This window comes from Symphodus melops (assembly GCF_947650265.1).
Source record: "Symphodus melops genome assembly, chromosome: 15".
Classification (NCBI taxonomy): Eukaryota; Metazoa; Chordata; class Actinopteri; order Labriformes; family Labridae; genus Symphodus; species Symphodus melops.
This window is the reverse complement of record NC_136705.1, coordinates 24643571-24662432: the sequence shown is the minus strand read 5'-3', so window position 1 is coordinate 24662432 and position 18862 is coordinate 24643571. Positions and strand designations below refer to the sequence as shown.

Here is an 18862-nt window from a genome sequence, read left to right as displayed (position 1 = left end):
CCCCTTAGTTTAAGAATCACTGAGTTAGAGTTTCACCTGCAGAGGCTAGCTATACGTACCATTCAGCCAATAAAAGGCCTAACATATTAATTGTGGGACAACTTTTAGGTCTTGAAAAACAAAAAGGTCAGAGACATAAATAATTGACTAAATGACAGATTTTAATTATTGATATCCTTTATCATCCATTGCACCTTTATTAGCCAAACAATGTAAATAACTTTCCCTTCAAATCGGCATCCTTTGATTAGCAGCAGACACAAACCACACAGCAAACAAATATTTATTATATGGTGACTCCTCTTCTACAACATTGCCAGATTCAGCCACTGTGGATAAAAACACACATTAGTCTCAGATTAACATAGATGGTGACAGTGTTTTCATGTCTCTTACCTCCATGAAGCCCAGCTCTATCGTACCCGTGCCGTCCTTGTCCAGCGTCTTAAAAGTGTCTGTTTGAGATTTAAAAAAAAAAACATCATGATTGTTAGTCATTTTATTCAAGGCTGTATGATAACGATAAAAATGGGTTACAAACTCACTGAATTGAGACTCTAAGCGGATCAGGCAGCACACAAAGTTGTCAAAATCAACGCTGTGGTCGCTGTAGCGGGCCACGATGATCTGATGCAGAGCGTTGTTCAGAGAGAAACCTGCAACGATGAACAAAGATTACATTTAACATTTACACATCTATAAATGTGCAAAAAGATAAAAAACAAAACACACCTTTTCACATGTAAAAACAAACAACAGTAAATCACCCTTTAACTCTTTAAACCAGAATAAATCAAGTTAAAGGAGCAGTACGTAACTCTGACCCCTAGTGTTTAAACTGAGTACTGCAGTCTAAACTCTAATCATCACAGAGAGCTGTCTCCCCCCCTCCTCTCACACAGCTCTGCATGTGGTGGACACTGTAGCTTCAGTGTTTCGCCAGCTCTGCATGTGGTGGACACTGTAGCTTCAGTGTTTAGCCAGCTCTGCATGTAGAGACACTGTAGCTTCAGTGTTTAGCCAGTTCTGCATGTGGTGGACACTGTAGCTTCAGTGTTTAGCCAGCTCTGCATGTGGTGGACACTGTAGCTTCAGTGTTTAGCCAGCTCTGCATGTGGTGAACACTGTAGCTTCAGTGTTTAGCCAGCTCTGCATGTGGTGGACACTGTAGCTTCAGTGTTTAGCCAGCTCTGCATGTGGTGGACACTGTAGCTTCAGTGTTTAGCCAGCTCTGCATGTGGTGGACACTGTAGCTTCAGTGTTTAGCCAGCTCTGCATGGGTCTGTAAAGCTTTCTGCGTTCTAACCTCTCTCCATGTTTCATCTCCAACATTGATCCTAGTTTGAGCAGCTTTCTGCTGCTGGAGCTTATTAGAAACATGCAGAGGCTTTTTAGCTCGGGTACAATCACTTCTATCTGAAGCAGTTCCACTGCCCGCTTCCATCGCTGCAACACCTGTTCACCTGATAACTGCTCTTTTTTTTTTAATGACTCCTTACCTGCCTCCTCAACAGCCATTCGCATCTCAGAGGCGCTCATACAGCCGCTCTGGTCTGCGTCTCTCTCCTTGTACAACATCTAACAGAGAGCACAGAAGGTTAATGATGGCGGCATGAGGAACAGTGAAATGAAAAATACACAAATCTGTGAGTAAACACACCAGGAACTTCTCGATCTTCGTCCACAGGATCTTAAACTCCACCAGCCCAAGTTTGTCGCTTCCATCTTTCTTTGGAGAAAAATGTCAAAGATGATTTGAACAGTGATGGAAGGAAAGAGACCTCGAGACGTCAGGCTTCATTAAGAGGGAAGAAGTAATAAAATAAGTTATACAGCCGGGGCCGGTCGCCTCGCGGTAAGTTACTGACTCAGGCGTGTTTGTGCTCTGAAAAGAAAAGTGCTGCATGTGAGTCCTGTCTCCATGACAACAGCCTGTTGACAGCGGCCGGCGTCGTTTTCTGTGCAGCACCGGTGGTGGCCATTATTCTCGATTATTTGTGCAAATAATCCTCAAGTGTCTGATGACAGTGTGATGATTGCACTGCTTCCAATCTGAAAACGTCAATATCAAACATGTTTGATATTTATGATTCTACGAGGCTACCTGCAATATCTACTGAGTGCGAGCAGACCTGAGGGCGCCACATACTTTTATACATCATAGTCATTAAAGATGTGGCAGCCTATAAATGCACGAGGAAGTTAAACAGGAAGGACTCCTGCTGTCATCACTCCATGTAAGGAAGGATACATCCAGCAGGTTGACCATGTTGCGGCAGGTTGACAGACTGAACCCGCTGGTTTTGATGTCGTTTCCTGCAAACGAATAAAAACCAAGGATTCAGATCTCTGCGTGTCAGTCACACACAGAATGCAGGTAACATAACAGAGCTGAAAAACTTCTCTCACTCCTCGTCACCACCCTGTTCAGGATCTTCTGCAGCTCAAATGGAGAAATCTCCACGTCCTAAGAAAGGAACACGTCGGAGACACTCAGTAGACCATGAGAGGAATCATACATGTGACCACACGTTGTGTCAAACAGTTCCTTACGTGTCCGGCCAGTTTTCCAAACAGTCTCTTGAAGCCGTCACTGATGTCATCTTCATCAACAACGATCTGGGGACCAGAATGCAATCAGTCTTTTGTCTTCGTTGACACATTTTTGTCTTATTCTTTAAAAGCGTCGTCACCTTCTCAACGTTGCACTCCACGGGGTCATCGATCTCTCTAATGGCAGCAACAGTTCACAGTTAAATCATCACATGTTTATCGTTTATCGATTCATGATTATAAAAAACTGCAAATCTTTGCGAAGGTGAACGTACTGGAAGTCGGCCTGTTTCTCGGAGAACACACGCAGGTAAAAGTCTCCGTTCTTGTTGGGCTCGAACGTGGACGGGATGATGAGGTATTCCCCGGGCGGCAGACAGAAGTGGTTGCAAACCTCGCGCAGGTTGATGAAAGTCTCCGAGCGTGCCTTTGAACAGTTTCTGAGGAAGAAGTTCCTCTTCAGGTGCACTTGCCTTTTGCCCCAGTACTGGGAGGGACACGGGAGGATCAGGTCTTTATTTACATGTTCATTTGTTTCAAGAAAAATGTAAACAAATGCAAGACATGTGGGGATGATGATGGGTTCTTCTCAGTTCTCTGATTTGCTATCTCCTCTGATTTGTTTCCTTGCATCTCCCCGTGTATCCCTGGTGGGCGGGACTAAGACGCAAGTGGAGGAGGCAACTTGGAGGTCACTCAATGCAAACTGAGAACTGAGAAGCACCCTGTGACGCATGTGTGTGGGCGTGGTCCAAATGGTTAAACGGTGAAACCCACACCCAGAGAACATAGGAAAACAAAGCCAAAAAAAAGATATGAGCTAATCCTGAATAATCCCAAAAAGTGCAGAAATTTTGTAAATCGAGAGGGAAAAAAGAAAGACAAGGTCCCACGACCGTCCTAATGAGTGTTGATTAGTTATTATGCAGAAAAATATACAAATATTTCACACTTACCTCTTCAGGCAGCTAAAAAAATACAAATGTCAGAGTTAGTTGAAATAAAAAGTACATTCTTATTTATCTGTTTTACCTCAACACGTTACATGATTAATATCAAGAAATTGAAAAGGCTTAAAGTCACAGTGTGCAGATTCCACCACTAGGGGGCTCTCAATCAAAACAATAACAATAGATAATGTCGAGGCTGGCGGGGAATCATGGGAGTGAGCTGCTGCTTCTCCACCCTCCTCTTCTTTCTTGTTTTGTTTTTTTATTTACATAAAGTAAATAAATAAAACAGGTCAAAGTAAAACGAGTTGAGACAGGTGCTCACCTCGTAAATGGCGAAGCCGATGGTCTCCATGTCTTGCCCCATTTTCCTCATCCTGCGCCTGTTCTTCTGCATCAAGCCCACGATGACGGTGCAGCCCTCTTCGCCATCGTCAGGGTCATCGTCCACCTCGTCCAGTTTGATGACAAACTGAGGGTTTGTCCAGAAGGAATCTATGAAGGGAAGCAAATATGAGTGTGTCTGAATGGGATGAGTTACTTCTGATGGTCAGCAGCCTGCACGAGTGTGTCCGTGTGAAACGTACGATATGAGCTGAAGTCCCTTTAACATTTACCAAAGGAGCTGATTTGGTCTTACTTGGAAAGTTTCTGCATCCTCCTGCAGAAGAGCCCCTCCTCCAGGTTTCTTCAAACTCTGACTCCGCCCATTTTTTGTACTCATCGCCTGTGAGAGCGTCAGGTGTGAGGTTGCAGATCTCAAGGCGAGAGTATTGACGCAGGAAGTCAGAAAAGCTCATCCTGTAGACAAACCCCCCCCCCCAAAAAAACATAGCTTTATTTCAGTTATCAGATCAACGATGAAACGGAGAAGATCAAACCGAAGAAGAGGTTTACCAGAACTCGCCGTCCTCTCGGCGGTCGAAAAGTCTTTCTCGGTCATCGTCACTGACATGTCTCCACTCAGAGGATCTAGAAATAAGAGTGAAGTCGAACATTTTGTGGTCATAAATAGACTCTAAATGAGGCGCTAAAATGGATTACAAACATTTGTTTTGTAATCACACGGGGACATTTACAAGTGGACTGAAATGAGCAATATGTGAGAATAACGCTCTCTGATTGGTCGAAAACTCTCTGAAGTAAACAAAGACTAGTCGTCTCCTGATTGGCTTTGGCTGCTCCGTCCAGAGACACTTGGACAAACAACGAGGCGGATTGATGTCGGCTCTGGTCACTTCCTGTAGTTCGCTCATATCGAGGTCGAGCGGACCGAGCCCGAACGTTTCAAGGTGTCTCTGTTCGGACCGCACACGGGTTTGACTGACAGCTGTCTTTAAACAGCATGAATTAGCAGATTATTATGGATTCAAGAAAACCAGCATGGTGACAAACTAAGAAATTAATTAGGACAGGAACTACCAGTCATTCCACTGGGTGTGTAAAATGAATCACACCAGCACATACGCACTTCGTCCCTTCATCCAGACAAAGGATGAAGATGCCTCATTTAGGCTGGGTGCTCTTTGAAGCAGAAGACGTGGACGTGTAGAAAGAGCTACAGGAGCAGATTGATGGTTTTAAAAGTGAAGCGTGCCGTACTCACTTGTCACTCCACGCTCCGTTCCACTCCACCTGACCCCACGGGTTTCTGATCCTGATCAGCTGCTCCGTGCGCCCTCTGAAAGACACCTGACAAACAACACAGCTGTCGGTTACTCTCGTCCTAAAAAAAAACAAAAAATGTAAGGCCTAAAAAAATTATTAACAATTATGTTGATTTTCCTTGTTTTTAAGTGGCTTGGAAAATGATGCTTTACGATCACATGTAAGGCTTTTGTATCTTTCACCTTCCCTTGTGCAATTTTATCTAAATGAAGAAAAGAAAAAAAAAACCAGTGTCAGATCATTGTAGTCTGTAGTTTGGCTCCCTTTGCTCCTGCGGTTGAACTGCTTTTTCTCCTCGTGGCTCTTTTGGAAATTCTGGATTCATTATTAAAGTAAGTTTTTTTTTTTTTTTTTGCCTTTTTGTTTAAATAAATGTTTTCATGTTTTTTTGTACTTGGGCCCTCCTCCCTGTTTAACACCCGGTGTGACGATTCAGCCAACGTAGAAGTGAGAAAATCTGTCCGTATCAATCCGTCCATATTGTTTACACAGTCTTTAATCCCTCACCTGCTCTGCTCCTGTCACCGAGTACGCATGGCCCTTCACCAGCTTACGATGAGTGACGGCCTCTGAGTCTGCCGAGCTCGTGATCTGGGGATGTAAAGAAAAAAGAGTGACAGTTAAAACAAACCACAAGTAAACCAACCACACTGCGTGAAAGTGACTTTAAAAAAACACGAGCTCACGTCAATGGAGCACCCCAGAAGGGAGCCTCTTTCCAGGGCTTTACAGATGATATGGAAGAGGTGGGGATCGGCTTGGCTCAGTACGTGCCTCTCAGCGATGCCGCCAGTGAAGTCCTCGAAACCCTCAGTGGTGCTGCCTCCAGATAGCGCCTCGTAGCATCCGTTGACCCTGCAGGGAGGAGCGGCTTATGAATGATAAGATCGCATGACTATCAGAGGGGTGAGAAAATGTGAGATGGGCCATCGTTACTTGGCGTAGGCCTTCTCGAGCAGCGCGCTCCAGAACTCGGAGCCCTCCTCTGAATGAACAAACAGCAGCTCTCCATCCTTAGTCGGCAGGCGGTCATCGACCACCACATCCACCCACTCGCCAAACTGCCAGAACTGAGACACACAGACAAGACACAGTTTGTTCAAAGCCGACCTTTAGACTCTGATCGAATGAGGCGGATCTTTGTGTCCATTAAATGCACCTCAAAGTGAAAGATTCCAGCGTAGTCTTCCTCGAAGCTCTGGTCGTGGGGGACGACACGATACAAAACCTGTTTGTTGAGAGTCAGGGAAGCTATCGCTGCCAGGAGCCAGCAGTCACCTGAACACAAGAGAAGGGCGTCAGAGATGGAGGGACTCCTGTCTGAAGGCTCGTGTTACACACAGGCCCTGTCTGCACCTCCTGCTCCCCCCAGAGTGAGTGCAGATCTGGTGCACATGACTCAGCAGGTTCCATATTTATCAAAGAAGGCGCTGTGTCTCTTATTCTTTAGAACAAATCACCACAACATGTCGTCAGTCTGTGAAACCTGCTTTGCATGATCTGCAGCTCAAACAACTCCTTATTTATCTGTTAGTTTCGTTGTATTCATAGAAATAGGAGTTGCTGATTCCTGATAGCGAAAGTTTAGCTTTCAAAATCAGATGCTGACTAAAGTTTTTAACAGCTCAGGTCTGGAGCTCATCCTGACACGTCTTCAAGAAATACCCAGCATGCAGTTGGTTTGCTCACACCCCCCCCCCCCCCCCCCCCAGCAGTACAGAGGCACATCTATTGTCTTCTCTCTCTCTACTTATTAGCTGCTCTCTCCCACATATGCATGCTTTCTCACAGACTGGGTGTAGGCACAGAGGGAGTTGTTTAGATGTTTTGCAAGCGGTGACGGCTGATGTCAGAGCAAAGGCATTTACTCTGAGGCTTGGATGGCATTTTTATGGCGCTCGACTACAAAACACAAGCGAGAGACTCTGCAAGATGAGCGAGATCTGCTCTGCAGCACACGGCGTTGAGCCGAGCATCTCTGAAGCCTCATCTGCTCACATTCACTGTCCAAGATTAGCATGCAAAATATAGACGGAGATAAAATATCTTAATGTGCCATCGACTTACATTTGAATATGAGATATATAATATAAAGTTTATAACTTCAGGTAAGATTAAAAAGGTGAGACACATATGAGTTAGTGTTTGTGAGTTTCTCACCGAGTGCTCCTTGACAGATGTCGGTCCTGGTTGCATTTTCAACGATGAACTGTGGATTTGAACAAATTTCCTGCAGAAAAAGCAGAGAAGAAATGTGGTCAGTTATAACAATAAAGCTCTTAGTTGTGACTCTGGAGGAAGAAAAAAAATATTTTTTTATTTTTGCATTTTTGATACACAAACGTCTTTGACAAAAATCAGCGATGGTTGTATTTTTAAACTGTGAATTGTACATTTGAACGCTCCTTGAAAAAAGAATAGCGAATCCGAAACAAGTTCTACCGCCTGCACATGGATGCACTTCCTGTTTGGCACCTGCTCTAAGTTGTATCCACCCTCAATTAGACGATGATGTTTTTGCAGGAAACCAAAGTTAAATATTGATATAAATGTTGCTGCATTGTGCAGATTTGTCACATGACAAGAAGCTTCACAATTTCAGTTTGAAAGGAGATATCGACATCTTCAAATCTCCCACATCATACAAACACAAACCAGCAGTATTAGATTATCTGAGCAGTGTTTCCAGTTTAATGAGACAACCAACAAAGCTGTCAAAGTCAACGGCGTGCAATTAAAGATGCCTCGAGTCACACCCAGTCAGGCTGCAAACACGAGCACGACACCGGCAGTTTGCAGATCTGTCATTTTTTTAAAGACAGAATTAGAAACGTTTGCCACCTTTGATTGACGGGAAAGATCATATTGTCTGATAGGATTAAGATAAATGATTATCTGTTTTTAGATAAGCAGTTTCACACCAAACTACAACAAACAAAGACTGTGCTGTGTCGTAGCTTCTCCTACAAACATCAACAAGAGATTTTAATCTTTTGGGACAAGATGGCTCAAGGCATGTGCGTTTAAATAACTGCAGCACCAGCCTGATCTCTCAGCATTAGTTTCCCTTTTTCCTACTGAACCCACCGTTGGTCTTTTCCAGCGGATTCCTCGAACTTTGTAGGAATTTGGTCCGAGATCTTTGAAGCCCAAGGATGAAGGCTCGGCTCCAAAGTAGTCATCCTCAAACAGCCTCCCTCTCTCCAGACAGTCTCTCCTCAGACTCTCATAGTCCTGGTTCAGGTACTTCACCGCGTGGGAGTTGGTTCCGATCCCCTGAGCTTTGTCTCGGTTGTGCCTGAGTTTAGTTGCAATGCCGGACATTTTTAAAAAAAGGCTGAAAGACTTTCTGTCGAGTGTCTCCTTGTCTTTGTGTGTGTGTGTGTGTGAGGTGTGCGGTTAGACTGGCTCTGTCTCGTGAGTGCAGCTCAACTGTCTCCACGCCCTTAATTGTTCATACCAGACAACAACACCTCACCTGTTCCATCCAACCTGCTCCACATCTGGCTTTCATTGATGGCCACAATCTGCCCAGATGTGGTGCACATGGATGAGCTGATAAAACTCGAACAACTCAACATCATATCTTTCTTATTTTAGCCTCAGTAGACACCACACTTCCTGTCAGTTCATCTCTAAGAAGAATCGTAAACAATGAAAACAAATAAGAATTGTGTACATTTTTAATCTGGCGTGTTGCAGAAGTTTCTTTCTTTTTTTTTGGTTCCCCAAAAGGTGAAAGCACAAAATACCAACCGGCTGAAACCGACCTCAGGGAGAGAAGATCTTTACTGACAAGCTAATATGTCAGAGTTTGATTGACAAGACATTTTTTATCACAACAGCACAAACGACAACAGTCGACAGCTTTTAGCAGCAGCTCGCGCTTTATTATCCGACCCTCGTTCTCACAGCAGCCTTCTCTTAGCCACGCTCAGGCGAAGAGGAAGAGGACGTTGACGGATGAAGCAAAGAAGCCAGACGAGAGAAAATATCGCTCAGGCTTTTGCTACGCTAAACTGTAAGTCCGACATCAAGCTGCGCGGCTACGTCAGTACTCTGTGTGAGTTACGACACTGCAGTTACACACAGAGACCTTCAGTGGGCGCCAAAGTGCACCAAACGAATTCCTCCAAAGTGTTGCTTTAATGCACATTTTGACAGCTGTAGTTACTTTCTATGAGCAGTTCAGGCCTTTTAGATGTTTATCTGGACTTGTCAGGTGAATGAGGCTTAGGACATATTTCATTCTGTAAATAAGACAAATAGGTTTGATGAGATGTCCACTCAGAGACAGATGTGCAGGTGAGTTAAGGGATTGGATCCAATTTAGAGATTGGACATGATTCAAAGCGGTGAATATGGCGGGAGTGGATGTAATACCAAAGAAGAGGCGAAACACCAAGAGGTTGGTGGTTCTAAAACCAGGGTTAAGCTTGTGTTGTCTTTCACCTGTGGATGTGGAGTTGGTCTACTTCCTGTTGGACAGGAAGCTGACAAACACTGGCAGTTAGCTTGTGCTAGCCTGCGTTAGTTTGCAGTAAACATACAAATTATATCCTGCAGGGGGCGGAGCCTCTGGGGGCGATGAGCCCAGGTTGTTGTGAAAAAAAAAGCTACGGACGGAATAAAATACATTCGAGTGACAGAAAACATCTATTTATTTAAGGTCTATGTTTAGAAAATGTCACATCACAAATGTTACACTCATGTCTCTTTTTTCTGTGTTTGAGTAGCAGACGTTTATTAATCTATTGAGCTTCTTCTCTGCAGAGATCACAAAGCAGTCCCTGTTCTTTTTCGTCTCCAGAGTTAGTAGATCGCCAGGCACAGCCACTGCAAGAGGAAGCAAAAACATTCAACAACAAACCCAAAAAAAGTGGAGACAAACCAGCAGCTCGTGTGTCCGTCTCGCACACCTGTTGCATATCCAGCTCCATCTTCCCTGTGTCGGCTTTTTCCAGAGACTTGAAGATTTCTGTTTGAGGGGCAGAAAAGCACATCTGTCACGTCAGACTCATCAATACTAGATTGAGTGAGGTGACAGGTGAAACTTACTGAACAGCATTTCCAGTTTAATGAGACAGCCCACGAAGCTGTCAAAGTCTATCGCGTACTGAAAATCAGCGTAGCGACTGACGATGGCCTGCAGCACCTGGCTGTTGATGTGGAAACCTGAGGAAGAAGAAAAACAACCCACAAGTCACTTTTCATCATTTTCTTTTAGCTTGTAGGGTCAGTTTCGTAGATGGGGATTATTTCTGATCCTGGGGAGGGAGAGGAACAAGGAGGCTGATAATAGAAGAGTTAAGACACAGCCTCGCCCACACTTGTTTTGTCCCCGTTGTGAGGTGTGCAGAAATCTACGAGGGGTGGAGGGAGGGAGTCCTCTAACTGGTTTAACCAGTCTGCCAGTAACCGGCTTCACGTTTCACACATGCTTAACAAAAAACCAGCTGTAATTATGGTCAGGTGTTACAAAGCAGGTCGGAGGAATTTATCGATCGTGTCTAAAAAACTCTGTGAACATGTCCGTCTGCTTCGCGCAAAGTTTGTTACCTGCTTCAGTGGCGGCTAATCTCATCTCGTGGGAGCTCATGCTGCCCGAGTTGTCTGAGTCATGTTTCTTGAAGATCTCCTGTTATGAACAAGGACCAGATGTGATGAACTATCAGACATGTTCAGGTTGACAAACAAACACTTCTAATCACAACTCACCAGGTATTTCTGGATTTTGTTCCAAAGCAAGTGGAACTCCATCAGTCCCAGTTTGTCACTTTCATCTTTCTGGAGTGTTCAAGTTAAAGGAGCAGTACGTCACTTTGACCCCTAGTGTTTAAAATGAGTACTGCAGTCTAAACTCTAATCATCACAGAGAGCTGTCTGGCTCCGCCCCCTCCTCTCACACAGCTCTGCATGTGGTGGACACTGTAGCTTCAGTGTTTAGCCAGCTCTGCATGTGGTGGACACTGTAGCTTCAGTGTTTAGCCAGCTCTGCATGTGGTGGACACTGTAGCTTCAGTGTTTAGCCAGCTCTGCATATGGTGGACACTGTAGCTTCAGTGTTTAGCCAGCTCTGCATGTGGTGGACACTGTAGCTTCAGTGTTTAGCCAGCTCTGCATGTGGTGGACACTGTAGCTTCAGTGTTTAGCCAGCTCTGCATGGGTCTGTAAAGCTTTCTGCGTTCTAACCTCTCTCCATGTTTCATCTCCAACATTGATCCTAGTTTGAGCAGCTTTCTGCTGCTGGAGCTTATTAGAAACATGCAGAGGCTTTTTAGCTCGGGTACAATCACTTCTATCTGAAGCAGTTCCACTGCCCGCTTCCATCGCTGCAACACCTGTTCACCTGATAACTGCTCTCATATCTGGCAAACCCAGGAGGCGTCCGGATTTAAAGTCAGGAAGACAATTCACATGTTAGAGAGGATACATCCAGCAGACTGACGATAAGGCGACCTGTCTCCAGGCTGAAGCCGTCGGTTCTGATATCAGATCCTGTGAGAGAAACAAGCTCTTAAAGTTGAGTGAGAGAAAGTCACATCGACACATGTTGGAGTTTAATGTACTCACGCTGAGAGACGACGTTGTTCAAAATCTTAACCAGTTCAAAGACTGACACCTCACTGTCCTGTCAACAACAAACAGACGTACGACAGTTAAAAAAAAACAGCAACTAGCTTTTAGGTTATTTCATTATTTTTTTCTCTCCTCGTGTTTTCCACCCACGTTGCCGGCAATCTGCATGAAGAGATTCTTGAAATGAGGATCCACATCATTCTCAGAAACCTCCTCCTCCTGTGAGAGAAAGAGCCAGGTGATCCACGAGAAATAACTTTAAAATAAAAGTATCTTTAAAATGTCTCTATGTGCCTCTAGTGTTTAAAACGGGTACTGAAGTCCATGTTCTGAAGCTTGCAGAGAACTGTCCCGTCCGACCATCTGAAGTTAGAAGGAGGAAATACTGGCTGCAGGAAGTGTAGATTTTCTTACCTCCTTTATTTCAGCATCAATGTCTTCCTCCAGCGGACTAAAAAAATAAAAACAACTGAATGTGAGTTGTTGATGCATGTGAAGAAGTCTGACTCTAAAGACGGAGCATGGTGTCTGAGTTTCGTCCACTAGATGGCTGTATAAGCTAAAGCTCTGATCAACACACACCTCTCTGTTAGGGGTTCACAGATTCTCTTCACTGGTAGTATGCATGCTATATACTGTACATCAGTCCTAAATAATGACAAGCTTTCAGATGCAGATTTCAAACTGTGTAAAAAACATTTTCCCAGATTGTCGGTACTGGAAGAAGTCGATATCTGTGTAAATAATCACGTGTTTAAACTGCTCGTATCTCAGGGGAGGAAAATCCTCTTCAAGGCAGCTGGAGAAAAATCCTTAAATATATACAGATGGAAGGGTTTCTGAAACACCAGTTTATTTTAGATGGATATTTTATAAAAAAACAAAGAGGCCGAGGGGCGGTGAGAAAAGACTTGCATGTAAAAAAAAAAGGTCTATCCTTCCTATTTTATGTTTTCCTTTGCGATAATATAAATAAGCTACTGTCGAGTTTGGACTATCCTTATGTTTCCATAGTATGACTATTAGTCCCTGTGGTGTATGACATTGCACATGTTTGTGTTTGTATTTTGTTGTGTGTCGTCTCTTCCTGTTCTTCTTGTTTTTGTTTGTTTCATGACAATGGAAGAATGCTGTTTTTGTTTCTGTGTCTCTTTATGGGTGATATGTAATCATCACCTGCTCACGCTAAAATCCACTTCTATAACAGAAAGGAATATGTGTAGAAAGGAAGTCTAGAAAATAAAATTAAAAAGGGAAAAGGTGAGCGATAAAAGGTCTTCACTTCAGCAGGGACACGAGGAGACGCGGTGTGAAAGATGAGGAGTGATTCTCATCGTTTCCAGAATGAAATGATGATTTATTATGATTAACGATTTCAACCTTAACTTCTTTTTTTTTTTTTTGCTCAGCTCTCGAGGGACGAGACGGGACCACAGATACCTGGTTGCAGCCTGTTTCTCCGAGAACACCCTGAGAATGAAGCTGCCCTTCTTGTGAGGCTGGAAGGTGGAGGGGACGATGACGTACTCCCCCGGGGGAAGCTTGAAGCGGTCGCACACTTCCCGTGTGTTGATGAATGTGCTGCAGGAGGCCACGGCTCTCTGCCGCAGCAGGACGTCCGGACCCAGGTGAACATTACTCCGACCTTTGAGCTGAAGAACGACAGGAAAGAAAAGCCTTTCAAACACACTCTCTGGTTTTCTGTCAGGAATATTAAATGAGTTTGTAAAAGAGCAAATACAGACCTGATCTGGGACCTGTTAGAGGAATAACAAAAGGTGTTTTAGAAAAGAAGTTTTTTATCCTTAAAGAAAAAATCCGACTTTTAAGATAACATATGGAAGAATTCTGAGAAACCTCATAAATGGCAAAGCCAATAGTCTCAAGTTCACGACGGAGTCTTCTCTGCCGGCGCCCGTCTTTCTGCATCAGCCCGACCAGAAAGGTGCAGCCGTCCTCCTCGTCCAGAGGATCGTCGTCCACGTCCTCCAGACGCACCACGAACTGAGGGTTGGATGAGAACGTGGCTGCAACACATGGGAAGAGTAAATCTCTGAATGACTTCGAGGAACAACGTGGCTTATGTGCAAAATCTGTACTTTTCTTTCTTTCTGTCTGCTTCTCCGTCTCCGTGTGGACTGTTGACTTCTTCTCTTATTTTCTGTTTATTGTTACAACTGTGGAGAGTTTTAGTCAAAGAAAGATTTCCCCTCAAGGACACTCGGGTTGCTTTCACGTTAAAAGTCTGACAGACTCGGAGTTGTGACGTCCTGTCTTCTGTCTGTCTGCATGTGTTTGGTTCGTTTGGCTTCCTGGCTTGGCAGACAGTGGGCGGAGTCAGGAAGGCCATTGCTTAACTGAGTGCACCATCAGGACTCGACTTATTTAGTGACCTACACACTAACATCTCTCTCTCCCTTCTTCCTGGTCTTGTTTCATGTAAGTACAGCAGGTGTGGTTTCTGTACCTGAGTGATTGCGGCAGCCTCCAGCGGTGGAGCCGACCCTCCACATCCCTTCAAACTGATAGCTGTTCCAGTGACCCACATCGTCGCTCAGCAGCGTGTCTGGAGTCAGGTTACAGATCTCCAGCTTGTCAAACCACCTGATAAAGTCTGAATACGACATCCTGGAGAGGGAAACACATAATGTCGAGTCGGACTCTTTACATTTATTAAAGCATCGACCAATCAATAAGACGCTCGACGAACATTTAGGTTTCCAGTTGAGCCCAAAATCCTCAAGAAAGAAGATGCATTTACCAGAACTCTCCATCTTCAGCCACGTGGTTCAACTTTGACTTCTCGTCCGAACTGACGGTGTCCCACTGACAGGATCTAATTTTAGTTTAAAAAAAAAAAAAAAAGAAGTAAGAAAATTCTGGAAAGAAACGATGGTGTCCGATCGTACGTGGATCTTGAAGTTGTTTACCCATCACTCCAGTCCCCGGTCCACTCCACCTGTCCCCACGGGTTCCTCACACGGACCAGCTGAACCAGTTCACTCCGAGACTGAACCTACGAGAGAGGAAGCAAATGGTTCCAACATTTGCATGAAGCAAAAACCAAAAAATAAAAATAAAAATGCAAAGCATATACGGTTGGAAGTGTGTGATACCTGTTCTGCACCGGTGACAGAGTACGCATGTCCTTTGACAAGTTTGCGAACTGTCACTGCCTCCCTCTCGTAGGAACCGTCAATCTGAAAAGATCAGACATTTCAATCTGCAGACATCAGATCCTGCTTGCGTTCAAATCAGTATGAAAATGGGCCTCACATCAATGGAGCAGCCCAGCAGAGAGCCCAGCTTCAGGGCTTTCTGCATGATGTGGAAAAGCTTGGCTGGAGCTTTTGATAAGTTATAAACTTCAGCGATCCCTCCGGTGAAATCCTCGAAACCCTCGATGGTGTTCCCTCCTGCCAGGGCCTCGTAGCAGCCGTTCATCCTGTGTCACACACACACACACACACACACACGGATGGATACGTGAGGAAACATCCTCATGCTGTTTCTTGTTTACATGTTGTAAAGGACAGAAAGGAATAATCCATACTTGGCGTAGGCTTTCTCCAGCAGAGCGCTCCAGAACTCGGAGCCCTCCGCCGAGTGAACAAACAGCAGCTCTCCATCTTTGGTGGGTAAACGGTCGTCGACCACCACGTCCATCCACTCACCAAACTGCCAGAACTAAAGAGGACATATCTTCATGAGCAAACAGCAGGTGACTGTCTGCAGCTTCATTTTGAATTTCTGCAGCCTCCTTTGAATGGACACAAAAACTGACTCATCCATGAGCTAGACAACTTAGCGTGATATGAAATAATTCACTGAGAAAGATTCAGAATTCAAAAAGGCAGAGCAGGATGGAAGACAACAGAAGTAAGAAAAGTAAAGGCAACTTGAAGGTCAGAATTTGTCGTCTGACCTGGAAGTGAAAAATCCCGGCATAACCTTCAGTAAAGCTCTGTCCAGGAGGAACAACGCGGGCCAGGATCCGCTGGTCCAGAGTCAGAGAGGCTATAGCAGCCAGAAGCCAGCAGTCACCTGCACAATGACATCAGATATGTGTTTGAGGTTTGGGAACATGTCTGAGGTCATTCATCTTGAGTCCCCGTCCTCATTGAAGCATCCATCTTTAAAAAGCATTTCTCTGGTCCTTTTTCTTACCCAGACCTCCTTGGCAAATATCCGTCCTCGTGGCTCCATTGTCAATGAACTTTGGGTTTGTGCACAGCTCCTAAAACGAGCAAAAACCCCTTCGATTGTCAATGTTCTCAACAGCCAAAGAATTAGATTTGATGAATGTGTTAGAAGTAAAAACATCATTTATTGGAGCTGAGAGACCGAGCACATCTAGAGCAGCTTCTGTCCTCCCAGTGAAGTCAGTGGTTCAGGATAAAGAACTTAAATGTGTTTGATGCCTTTTTGTTCTGGCGTGGTCATCGTCACTTCACTTTCTGCCTCGGTCACTTCGGCTGTCGTTCAGCTCCTCGCAGTCTGAGATAGTTAGGAGCTTTTAAACCTTTCAAAGACGCTTCCCCTAACCTTGCGTGTGATCGTTTGTTCGAGCTTTTAATATTCAAATAGGCTTCGTTGCATCCACACAGCTGCACAAACAGAGAACCTGTGTGTCTCAGAGGAAGCAGAATCTGCTGTGCTGCTGTCTTTGTTGTTACTTTTGTTAATGGAGACTGTAACACAGTTTACACCTGATATTTATCACCCATCTTTGACTTTGTTGTGAATTAGATGCGGATGGAAAGTACAGAAGCCCTGAGCGGACATAACGTCATCCTTTTTAATTTGTTAGAATGATAAGTAATTTTCTTTAAAAATCTGAGCTAGCGAGAAAAAAAAGTCAGGATCTTGAGAAAAGAAGCTTTTTTTGGGGGGCGGTGTTTAGAGAATATAATCTGGAGAGAGAGTGCGCAATGTCACGTGAGAAAGGAGCTGCAGGTCGGATTTGAACTTGGGATGCCCGCTTTGAGGAAGTAAGCCTCCGTACATGAGAAGCAACCTGACCGCTAAGCCACCAGCGCCTCTCAAAATGTTTGGATGCATGAAGGCTGAAGACTTCTGATTTAAAGAAACAACACTTTTCTACTTCCTGAAGAAATGGCAACAAAACATTCAACACTCACTTATCTGTGTCAGGATCATCATCCAGGATATGACATCACAAAACAAACTGGTGTGCCTTACCGTGGGTCTTTTCCATTCAACGTCCCTGGTCTTGGGCGAGTACGGTCCCAGCTCGTTGTATCCCAGAGACCTCCGCTCAGCTGGGAAGCAGGGGTCTTCAAAGAGACGCCCCCCCTGCAGACACTGCTGCCTCAGACTCTCATAATCCTGCTCGGAGAACTTCACTGCGTGCTGATTGGTGCCGACGCCCTGCTGCCTCTTCTGCTCGCGGGCCAGACGGTAAGCCGTGGATGTCATCCTTCACTTCTATTCAGCAAATCTTCTTTTGAGCTGGTCCTGTCCCAGGCTGCTTTATAGCGGACACAGGTGAGGATCTGAGGGAGGGGCTTCCAGAGGACAGGTAAGGTTACACAGAGCAGACAGCTGCAGCCCTGAGCAACAAACGGATGAAACACAAACAGGGACACGCCTAAAGGTAACCTAAAACTCAGATGTCATTGTCTCCTGGGAGAGGGAGGGCTGCGCATTCAAATGATTTTGTCTTCCACTTCTTTTTAGTTTGCCTGCAAAGAAAAGTGGAAGTCATCGTTTCACATGGTTTGATTTCTGTGCAGACTATGAAACTGAAAATGTCAGAAAAAAAAAAAAAGAAGTTGTTCGTCTCCCACAGAGTTTTTTTTAATTTTTTTTAGGGATTACATGCCGCACATGCAGCTGAGGGTTGTGAAAGGGAGGCTTTAACGTAAATGTGGCGTGGAGTTAAGCAAGAAAAGGTTGTGATACAGATGACTTTGCAACACGCCTGCATCCAGCCGGCTTTGTGGTGTTGTGCATTGTGCTGTAGCGTGTGATCTCAGATCCTTATTCTGCGGCTACATCCTCATGTGCTGAGAACAGGAGCGCTTCTCCCTGTTCAAACACTTCCCTGTCAGTGAGCGTCTGCTCTAAGCATGGTGTCATGTTTGTTTTTCAGCTGCTGAATGAAGATGAATCATCGAGTCTTAGAAGAACACAGGCACAGTAAATAAGGATATGGATGTGGTCAATAAGGATATACTGTGGATTACAGTCAACTAGAGCTTAGTGAATTAGTGTTGTAGTCAAGACCATGCTAACCGAGAAAAAGACATACCCGAGACCAGAGTGCTCCAAGACCGAGACCAAGACCAAGACAGGACAAGACTGAGACAAAACCAAGACCACAGAAAAATCAGTTGGTGACCTTTACTATTGTCTGAGGTCTGTTATCTTTCAGGTGCTGACCTACAGTTTCAGTCTGAGATATAAAGACAATGACATGGATTAATTTTTCTGGCGTACTAATCAATGATTCACGTTTATAGCGATCATATTCTTTTATTAACCCGTCATGATTCACTTTCTGTTTCCACGCTTTGTGAGGTTTAATAAAACTAAACAAAGGTAAGGTTGTCTGGTGTCTGCAGAGGTGTCGGTTCCCTCCCAGAGAAAGTGCCCTTGAGCAAGGGAACCCCCAGCAGCTCTGGTGTGTGTCCTTGTGTAGCAGCCTCACACTGACATCTCTACATGAATGCATGCTTGCACCCCACATACGGAGGCTGTAGTCCTCCAAGCAGCTGGACCAGGTTCAAATCTCACCTGTGGCTCCTTTCCTGCACTCATCTTTCCCTGATTTACGATCCTCTGTCCACTGTCCTATCTTTACAATAAAGGCACAAAAAGCCCAGAAATAAACCTTTTTAAAAAACCCATGTCTAGCCTTTCTTCTATCTGAACTTTTCAGTTATTTAATTTGATGTAATTTATCAACATTTAATTGACCTTGCAGCATCAGTAATAAGTGAAGTGTAGGTGTTCTGTTTAGTTGTAAAAGTAAAAAAAGAGAGAGAAGGAGGAAAACAAAGACAGCATCAATGAATGAATGAAAGTAAATAAATACATAAAACAAGGAGAAAGATGGAAAGACACAATGGAACAAACACAAATCATGG

General features: G+C 44.5%; 1 protein-coding gene and 1 pseudogene across 2 annotated transcripts; both read right to left on the bottom strand.

Moving 5' to 3' along the window:
- Positions 1–200: 200 nt before the first annotated feature.
- On the bottom strand, positions 201–8538 carry LOC306835809 (calpain-2 catalytic subunit-like). Its single transcript, XM_079362560.1, has 21 exons — positions 8259–8538; positions 7332–7401; positions 6331–6449; positions 6108–6241; positions 5858–6026; positions 5679–5762; positions 5110–5195; positions 4401–4475; positions 4144–4304; positions 3829–3998; positions 3510–3521; positions 2829–3040; positions 2694–2730; positions 2554–2619; positions 2410–2467; positions 2252–2316; positions 1661–1729; positions 1500–1578; positions 546–656; positions 397–455; positions 201–329 (listed from the first exon to the last, which is right to left on the bottom strand). Exons 1-21 carry the CDS (start codon positions 8493–8495, stop codon positions 306–308), a joined length of 2097 nt encoding a protein of 698 aa, XP_079218686.1. The 5' UTR covers positions 8496–8538; the 3' UTR covers positions 201–305.
- Positions 8539–9814: 1276 nt separating this feature from the next.
- Positions 9815–17291, bottom strand: LOC306835810 (calpain-2 catalytic subunit-like; annotated as a pseudogene). Its single transcript, XR_013781760.1, has 19 exons — positions 16953–17291; positions 15918–15987; positions 15676–15794; positions 15304–15437; positions 14867–15195; positions 14681–14766; positions 14512–14586; positions 14218–14378; positions 13608–13777; positions 13191–13402; positions 12165–12201; positions 11901–11969; positions 11745–11802; positions 11605–11669; positions 10890–10958; positions 10731–10809; positions 10230–10346; positions 10091–10149; positions 9815–10007 (listed from the first exon to the last, which is right to left on the bottom strand). The product of XR_013781760.1 is annotated as a calpain-2 catalytic subunit-like (transcript).
- Between the last annotated feature and the right edge of the window lie 1571 nt (positions 17292–18862).